The sequence below is a fragment of the Lactuca sativa genome, chromosome 7 (assembly GCF_002870075.4).
Source record: "Lactuca sativa cultivar Salinas chromosome 7, Lsat_Salinas_v11, whole genome shotgun sequence".
NCBI classification, from domain to species: Eukaryota; Viridiplantae; Streptophyta; class Magnoliopsida; order Asterales; family Asteraceae; genus Lactuca; species Lactuca sativa.
This window is the reverse complement of record NC_056629.2, coordinates 186,553,267-186,562,529: the sequence shown is the minus strand read 5'-3', so window position 1 is coordinate 186,562,529 and position 9,263 is coordinate 186,553,267. Positions and strand designations below refer to the sequence as shown.

General features: G+C 36.8%; 1 protein-coding gene across 2 annotated transcripts; it reads left to right on the top strand.

Moving 5' to 3' along the window:
* The first annotated feature begins 4,607 nt into the window (after positions 1–4,607).
* Positions 4,608–5,509, top strand: LOC128126998 (calmodulin-binding transcription activator 2-like). Of its 2 annotated transcripts, none has more exons than XM_052765175.1 (3): positions 4,608–4,862; positions 4,966–5,244; positions 5,314–5,509. In XM_052765175.1, the coding sequence occupies exons 2-3, from the start codon at positions 5,008–5,010 to the stop codon at positions 5,341–5,343; spliced, it is 267 nt and encodes an 88-aa protein (XP_052621135.1). In that variant the 5' UTR covers positions 4,608–4,862; positions 4,966–5,007; the 3' UTR covers positions 5,344–5,509. The 2 variants fall into 2 exon arrangements, with proteins under 2 accessions (XP_052621135.1, XP_052621134.1); XM_052765174.1 differs by having other exon boundaries at positions 4,608–4,883.
* Positions 5,510–9,263: the final 3,754 nt, after the last annotated feature.

The window sequence follows — 9,263 nt, the reverse complement described above, 5'->3', positions numbered from 1 at the left end:
TTCTTTCTCCTTTCGCAGTGTGGTATTGAGACCCACAATCGCCTCATTCGCTTTAAGAGTGTTGGACTCAGCGGATGTTTTTAAATTGGTCATGAAGTCCTAAGCATCAGTGAGGAGTTTTTCGACTTTCACAGTCACCTCAGTACACAACGTAGTGGAATCAAAAATTGCTTTATTCGCTTTATCCAGATTAGCCTGATGCTCTTTCGTCATTGATTTGAAAAAGGCCTCAACTGCTGCCTTAGAGTAAGCATCACTAGATGAAGCTTGAGAAGAAATGATCAGCAAATCGAGCTTCTCGGTGATAACCTTGAATTGGTGTCGAGTGACAGAAGCATCATCGCTATCCTCTTGAACCCTGAACGGGCTGAGCTGAAAAGATCGAAATTCGAACCCATCTCCCTCGAAAAATGTATATGTATCATCTTGTCTCAGAGGGGAAAGTGATCATGTTGAATGACCAGTAGATAAACCTGATGCCCTACCCCCGCATTAGATGCATTGGTAGTAACAGGAGGTTCATTGGTCATGTTCATAGTGGTGGTGGTAGCGGTGGAGTTAGTGAACATTGGAATGGATGAGGCAAGAGTATTTGGAACTTGTGAAGTCACAGGAGGTAGACATGGTGCGATGGTAATTGGAGTAGAAGTAGTAGCAGTAGGAGAGGGAATAGAGGCATTCTCAATGAAGTCATCAGTAATAGGAAATAAGACTGAAATATGAAGGATTACTTCAGGGTTTGAAGAAGAAGGCTGTGAAACCTCTAGTTGGGAAGTAGCAGCAGTACCTTTTTTTTGCATAGGTTCTTCCACTTCAATGCGAACATCTGACTGAGTATTAGATAGCAAATGTTTGCTTTCACTGGGAGCCGGAGATTTAGCCTTGCGACCCGCTTTCTTCATCTTTCGCTTCTTGGGGGCTGCAGTAGATGTTGAAGTACCTTTTTGCACATCTTTCTTCTTTCCCCCTTTCTTTGGCTTATCAGCCTCGACTAAAATTGCTTGCATCTCATTAGTCAAAGGACGAAAGCCTGAGACTGGAATTTTCATGTAAGCCTCAAGAATCTTGCTCGCAGGTGGAACAGTGCAAAGCATGGCTTCAGGAATCGAACCCACGAATGAAAATTTTGAGTTGCTTGTAATAATGAAGTTTGTAGTATGGAAGACTGAAATAGCAGAAATAAACGAATCTCTCATCACAGGAAGATTGAGCTTCTCAATAGCCCTTTGGACAACAATCGTCCAAAATCAAGCACAAGAGATCTCACTGTGTTGGGCTGTAGAATGGGTACTTTGGACTAACTGAGCCCAAAGAACTTCCCCATAGTTGATGTTTTCCTCTATGTAGAGTCCATACATGATGGTCATGCACAATTTTCTAGAGCAGTCAGAGCCAGTCACCTGCTCAGAGACGCTCTTGAATAGTAAAGTGAAAAGCTCATTCCATTGAGGTGGCAAATTAGGCTTCCTAAACTTTGAGATGGAAAGTAGGGTTTTTTGTATCCAATCTGATAGAACATATCCATGATTACGGAAATGGTGATGGAATCAGGGTCAACCATATCAGTGGTTTGGTCAAGTCCTATCAAGGAGCAAAATCGGGTCTTAGTGATAGAGGTTTTCCTGTTGAGAACTTCAAACATGATTCTTTGTTCTTCTTTGACGTAGCAAGCATATGAGTATGCCTTTGAGAGCATGGAGATTGGAACAATCTCACACGTGGTCAAAGCTTTAACCAACGCTGCGTACTGTAAGCATTCAATGATCGGTAACATGCAACTATCGTACTTGAGGTGATCGAGATCAAGAATCAGGTTTTGGTTTTGCTTGATGGCGAGCCAAAAGGACTGCCCTGATTGTTCTTGTCTTCTTGAACAGAAGGAGTTTTAGAAGATCCTGCCATTGATGATTTCTTGAAGAAGAAGAAGATGATGAACAATAGATAGGTTAATCGCCAAAAGTCTTTGAGAGTATTTGTCATTACAAGAAAAAGTTGAAATAGCTACGGAAATTTGCTACGAAAGTAAAATCCGTAGTTATTCTACTACGGATTATGCTACAACATGGCTTGTCATAGCTATTTTGCTATGGAACTTGCTACAAAATTACATTCCGTAGGTAATATTTGAATAACTACAGAATTTTGCTACAGAATTAAAAACCATAGTTATTCTACTATGGAATATACTACAAACTAGTTAGACATAGGTATATTTGCTACGAAATTAGCTACAAAATTGCATTCTATAGCTAATATTTGAATAACTACAGAATTTTGCTACGCAATCGGAGTTCGTAGTTATCATGCTACAAAATTTGCTACAGAATTATAAGGCGTAGGTATTTTGCTACGATTGTTGCTACAAATTAAAGTTTGTAGTTACTTTGCTATAGAAATTTTTACGGAATCAAAATCTGTAGCTATTTTGCTACAAAATTTGCTACCGCATCTAAGTCCTTAGCTAGCTTGCTACGACATTTGTTACGGAGTCAAAATCCGTAGCTATGTCACTACAGAATTTGCTACAAGATCATAGGTCATAGCTATTATACTATAATATAAAAACTGTAATTATTATACAATAGAATTTTCTAGTATGCAATTTTAAGTGTCTGGGGGTTTCTTAAGTAAAGTTTAAACCCTTAAAACCGAAATTTCGAATTGCATTAACTAATTACTTAATTAAAAATTATTTTTTTATATTTTATACATTAAATAAAGTATTAAATAACCAATATAAAGTAAAATACATTTTAGACTATAACGCCTCATTTCCGGTATGTTATTTAAATAAAGTATTTTACGACTCATAATCCTCACGAATTCACGACTTAGACCGCCAAAACCTTATAAGAAAACAAGTTTTTGGTGGTTGTGGTGGGTGGGTGGGGGGGGGGGGGGTTCCCATCCTGTTAGTTCGATTGTGGTCCTTCTTGATGCGTATTGGCCCCCGAATGAACCTCATAAGCCATACATCATTAACCTTAAGCCCTAAGCTCTAAACTATAAGTTAAGAGGCATAAGTCATAAGTCATAAGCCCTAATCCCTAAGCCTTAAGACCTAGCTAAGCTCTATGTTGTAAGCCCTAAGACATGAGCCCTAATCCTTAACCCTAAGCCATAAGCCTTAAGCACTACGCCATAAGCCATAAGCCCTAAGCCCTAAGCCCTAAACCTTAATCCACAAGCCAACATTGTCGCTACCCCACCCCACACCCATTCACCCATCCAATCAACTCTACCCTGCACCCACACTCATCCCACCCACCTCCACATCCACATCCATACTCCCACTCTTGTTGGTGATTTGTTATCATCAATGTTTATTTAAGTGTAATAGGGATTACTTTGTTGACTAAAAATGATCTTGATAAATATTAAACAAGTAAGGAATGTGTGGAGTACACACTTGTTTAAGTTTGATCAAGTATTAAAGTATACTGTCATTTAGGGGCGAAGCCCCTGAACGAACAGGGGTCCGGGGGCAGCGCCCCTGGGAGCGGGGTCCAAGGGGCAGAGAGCCTGGCTGGGGTCGAAAATCCAAATTTTGAATATTTGACCCGGTTTTGACTTTGAATTAATCTTTATACAAAACCCGGATTTATGACAGTTTTTACTGTTGAGAAAGTGATTATCACGATTCTCAGATTTCCAAGTGCCACTAAACCATATTTGTAACAACTCTCACCCCCATATACTTTGAGTTTATTCTAAGTTTAACTTAATATATTTTGAGTTTATTTAAATAGTTATTGTTAAGGTTAAATGTGATAATTGTTTTAGATATATTTAAACTTTCACCACAAATTGATAGTTATACGCTTTTACAAGAAGTATCATATTCATTTTTGTGATAATGATATTATTTTTTTATATAATTTTAAAACGATTTTTATAAGTTATTTGATAAATATGATTAATATAAAATATAATTTAATTTTCTTAATAATTTTATATTATTTTAATTATAAATCTAATTTAAAATGTTTTAGAAAAAGGACTCTTAATTACTATCCTGGAAAAAGTTTCACTATCTCCCACGATCAAAAATAAAAAACAAACCTAACACCACAAAACCTAAAACGGCGGTCCCTCACAATCACAATCGATTGACTCTACTTACATTTAGGGGTGTAAGTGAGCCAAGCTACTCGCGAGCTACTTGGGATCGACTCGTTAAAAGCTCGATTCGAGATCGAATTAAATGAGCCCGAGCCGAGCTCGAGCCCAAATATGAGGCTCATTTATTAAACGAGCTCGAGCCGAACTTCAGCTAGTGGGCTCGCGAGCCTAAATGAGCCTAAACGAGCCTCTATATATATATATATATATATATATATATATATATATATATATATATATATATATGTGTGTGTGTGTGTGTGTATATGTGTGTGTGAGAGAGAGTGTATATATATAGGCTCGTTTAAGCTCGTTTAGGCTCACGAGCTCACTAAATTGTTCATGAGCCGAGCTCGAGCTTCATTTTAAGGCTCGAATCGAGCTCGAGCTCGAGCTCGATCTTCTTCAAAATTAAACGAGCCGAGCTCGAGCTTGGTTAGGCTCGGGCTCGGCTCGGCTCGTTTACACCCTTACTTACATTATTTCTCCATCTCTCAATCGATCGATTTCTTCAACCATGAAGCCTCTCACTACATCCGATCGATTCCTTCCGCCATCAAGCCTCTAATTCCGATCGCTCACAACCAACAACATCGTATACTTCTAGACCTCCGCCTCAAGTATCTTCTACCGACGTGCACACCTTCCGCTTCCTCTAGTCCAGTCACCGTCGGTGTCAGCCCTAATTTTAGAGATTCATGTAGCCGGAATGCCCTCCATTGGGCTTCACTTTATGGCAGGTTTTGATTTCCTGAGAATAGGTCGTGATCGTGTTGTCAAGATTCAGGTAAACTGGTGTTAGTTTTTTGATGTTGTTAATTTAAGTGGGAATCTATTTTGTAGGCATATTTTCGTGGGCATAAAGTTCAAAAGCATTATAAAAAAATGGTGTGGTCTGTTGGGATAGTGGAGAAAGCGATACTCAGATGTGGACGAAAGAGTCGTAGGTTGCGTGGATTCCGTCCGGAATTGAGAGCTCCGGAATCGGAATATGATTTCCTGAGAATAGGTCGGAAACATAAATATGTTGGAGTGGAAAAGGCATTGGCTAGGGTGCATTCCATGGCTCAGAATCCTGAAGGCCAGGAACAGGACATGAGGCTCGTGGGGAAGTTTGAAAAGGTAATGTTAATGATACTCATACACATACCGTGTTAATGTGGTGGTGATTGTGATGATTGTGTTTGACAGTTGAGCCATGAAGATAGCAGCAGCAAATGACACTGAATTGAGAGTTTTTGAGGCTGTGCTACCCAATGGAACAACCAAAGCCTATTTTGCTTCTTGCTTTATGTTGTTTATTATTTCAATGTTTTGATAATCCAATCTTTTTAATGGTTGTCAGTGCTACTCTTAAGTCTTACCTCCAACAACAACCCCTTTTTCAGTTTGGTATTTCCTATTGAATGTAATATCTGTGAATTGTTTTTTATTGATTAATTTCTATTGTGAAATCGGCATTTGTCCATTTTTTTAATCTGATGTCAACACTTCTTATTAATTGCTTCGATCCATAAAAATTATGTCGACTGCAATAGGTGGCTAGGTGATTTCATATTATCTAAAGGTAAATGTACACCTCATGCATAGTTATTGTTTCTATAACCTTATAGTATATTTATTTGACGTTTCTTATTTTGAGTATTATGTATTATATATATAAACTCGATTTTCATTTTTTAAGGAATGGAATCCACTACAGACAAGTTGAAATCTCTTGTTAGGAAATGGAATTTTTTTATTGACGCTCATGTTTATGTGAAGACTACTGAAAGCTATGCACAATCAAGCCAAATTAGTCAGGTATTAATTTGTAAAGGATAATGCTATAATAGAATACAAATTAAAAGGACAATGGTATAATAGATAACGAATTAGAAAGGACTATTTAATGTTTATTTTTCAAACTGATGGGTAGTATATGATGTCAAATTGCTTAAAAAAATTTTCTATATATCCCATGATTTTACATACTCTTCCCTCTTTATAGTGCAGCACATTTTTTTCTCAGGCTGGCGGTCGGCTAAGATGGATACACAGATGCTGATATTGATGAAATTCGTAAAGAATGGTCTTCTTTTGTGGCAACCTTTATTTTTCGGTGATATTTTGTACCGGAAAAAATTATTTTCAGTAACTTAGAAATGTTTGTTAGTATTTCACATAGGATTTCTACAATATTTTTGATAAATTGTTATTGCATCTACATAATTCTGATTTTATTATAAATTTGCTTTGGAAATAAAATTAAGTCATACAAATTTTTGTATGTATTTGAATTAATCATGTCACCATTTTTGGCTATTGATATTTTTATGAGTTACTACAGATATGTTTATGTAGTATTATGTAGCTGAATTTCTATGGAATCTATTATGTCATATTGTTTCCACAACGAAAGTAGGTCGTGATAAATTTACTATGAAATATTTGCAACAGAAGTGTATTGTAGTAAATTTGCTACAAAAATAAACTGTTAGTAAATTTACTACAAAGCATTTGATGCAGAATTATGCCGTCGTAAATTCACGACGGAATATTTGCTACGCTATTATTGGTAGTGGATTCTCTATGGAAATCAGCTACAGGGTTAGTTTATAGTTAATTTGCAACGGATTAACAACGGATCAGATCGTAGTTAATTTGCTACAAACTTGCTATGGAAAAAAATTGTAGTTAATTTGCTACAACATTGCTACAGGTATAGTTCATAGCTATTTTGCTACGGAATAAGTTTGTTGCAAATTCCGTTGCGAAGGTCCTACGGATTCCGTAACAAACATTTACTAACGAAGAATTTTGCTATAGAATGGTTCTGTAGCAAATTCCGTCTCTAATAGTGTTTAACTACGGAATATCATGTTTTAACTACAGAATTTTTCCCTAGTTATTTCGGTTTTTTCTTGTAGTGTGTGAGTGGTAATGAGAGATGGAGCGTCAAAAACCCTTTATACCATTTGGGTGGTGAGAGAAATTAGGAGAGAGATTGTATTGGTTACTGAAACATCGCCTGCAAAAGCATGATATGACAAATGTACGTCAGCAAAATGTATCAAGCGGCGGTAAAAGAGGTATCAGTTCAGAGTTTCATGCGCCCATTTGAATTCTTATCCATTAGAATGTCGCACTAATTTCTGCCTTTCACATTTAAGAGTAAGTCAGCTGTCGCATTGAAGAAAACTTTCGCTTTGTAGTAAACTTGAGTTGAACTGCAAAACTGAAAATTAGTGTAAGTACCATGAACTAGACTTTTGGAAAATCACAAGGATCTTCGTGCTAAAGTGTGCCAAAGATAGAGAAATAAAGCAAAGCATATCTGTGGAATTTTAGTGATGTCTATGTTAAGACACGAAACAGTGGATCTCGGACAAAAATCTCTTCCTTCGAAGTCAAGAGAGGCTAAGAAGTGTCTGTGTGGTTTCCCGTTGAATTACGATCACTTGTTTATTAAGAAACAATGAAAGGCTTCTTTTTGTTTGGTTTAAGGGTGGCTTTAGCTTCAATCAAATTCTGAAACTTGATGTAAGTACGAATAACCTGATGAAGTACTCGTGTGACCAGTGTAGTCAGTTGAATGAGTAGCTGTGGAGTTATTTTAGTGACTTGGATAAATTTAGAAATCTCAAAAAAAAAATTAAAATTGGATCTTTAGGGAAGAAATGTCTTAGGTCTAGAAAATTTTATTAAGATCTTGCAAAAGAAAAAGATATTTCTTGGTACAAACCACAAAAGTGGAGTTTCATTAATTCCTTGGCGAAAAGTCTAGAACGCTTAATTGTTCACCGTCAATTCATAAAAATGTGTTGAATTTTGGGTTTCACGCACTTCATGGTTGAACAAAACAAAGATCATTAACACAGATGTTGAGTAACCATAAACCTCAGTGGTAATTTCTAAGAGTCTCAAGGGTTACGTTCAGGAAAACAAATGTGATGGAGAATAGTTTAAGGTGGTTTCTAAGAAATGAATGTACCTCTGCTATGCAAAAGTGACCAAGCAGAGAACTCTTTACTCGATATGAGAAACGTAAGGTAGCTCATGATTTATGAGAATTCATACCCTAATTGGGAAGAAACAATTGGTGTTATCGATTCATTAAGGCTTCAACATAAAATCGTCAAGGCTTTAGACAACATGGTGTATGCAGCATGCTTCTAGGGACAAAGATATTAGAACTAATACTTTGAATCAAATATATATATATATATATATATATATATATATATATATATATATATTTGAATTTTGAAGATTTTGAAATAAATAAATAAAATGTTTTTCTATTTTTAATTTTCTTAGAAAAAATAAATAAAAATATACATAATATACAAAAGGATATAACGCGCTTCAAACCACGAGTGAAGAGTTGACCATGAGAGATGTAGAGCTTTCGCATGGAGCGTCGGAAAAATAGAGGATGCGAATTACTACAACCGTTCGCACCAATTTGCATGGAAAAAGATGACTGCGAATTATTGCGAGCACACCAATTCACATGGCACACTTTAGACGCGAGTGCAAAAGTCCAACCACAAACGAAAGTGTCAACATTAAAGACAAAGTGATTTTGGAATGGATTCAGCTTCTGTCATTCCCAAGACTTGAAAGATTTTATTAAAGGTTGTTTCAGGCAAGGCTTTTGTGAATATGTCAGCAAGCTGATCAACAGATTGCACGAAGTGTAATTCAACATTATCATCTTCCATATGATCCTTGATAAAATGATACCTCAGTGTTATGTGTTTCGTTTTTGAGTGTTGCAATGGATTATGACAGATGTGAATGGCACTTTCGGAGTCACAGTATAAGGGGATTCGTTTAATGTTCAGACCATAGTCACGAAGTTGGCTTTGAATCCAAATGACTTGAGAAGTGCATGAGGCTGCAGCTATGTACTCTGCTTCAGTAGTTGAGTGGGAGACGCAAGTTTGTTTTTTCGACTACCAACTTACGAGCTTGCCATCCAAGAATTGGCACCCTCCCGTCGTACTTTTTCTATCTAAGTCGCACCCTCCAAGATCAGCATCCAAAAACGCTTGTATGAAGAAGCCTGAGTTTAATGGATACCATATGCCAAGTGAGGACGTTTGTTTTAAGTACCTGAAAATGTTCTTGACAGCAACCATGTGGGGTTCTCGAGG

Bases quoted from the DNA above. Each gene is read 5' to 3' on its own strand.
- LOC128126998 (XM_052765175.1), top strand. From the start codon at position 5,008: ATGGTGTGGTCTGTTGGGATAGTGGAGAAAGCGATACTCAGATGTGGA. The intron at 5,245-5,313 runs GTAATGTTAATG...TGTGTTTGACAG, and splicing joins TCGTGGGGAAGTTTGAAAAG to TTGAGCCATGAAGATAGCAG.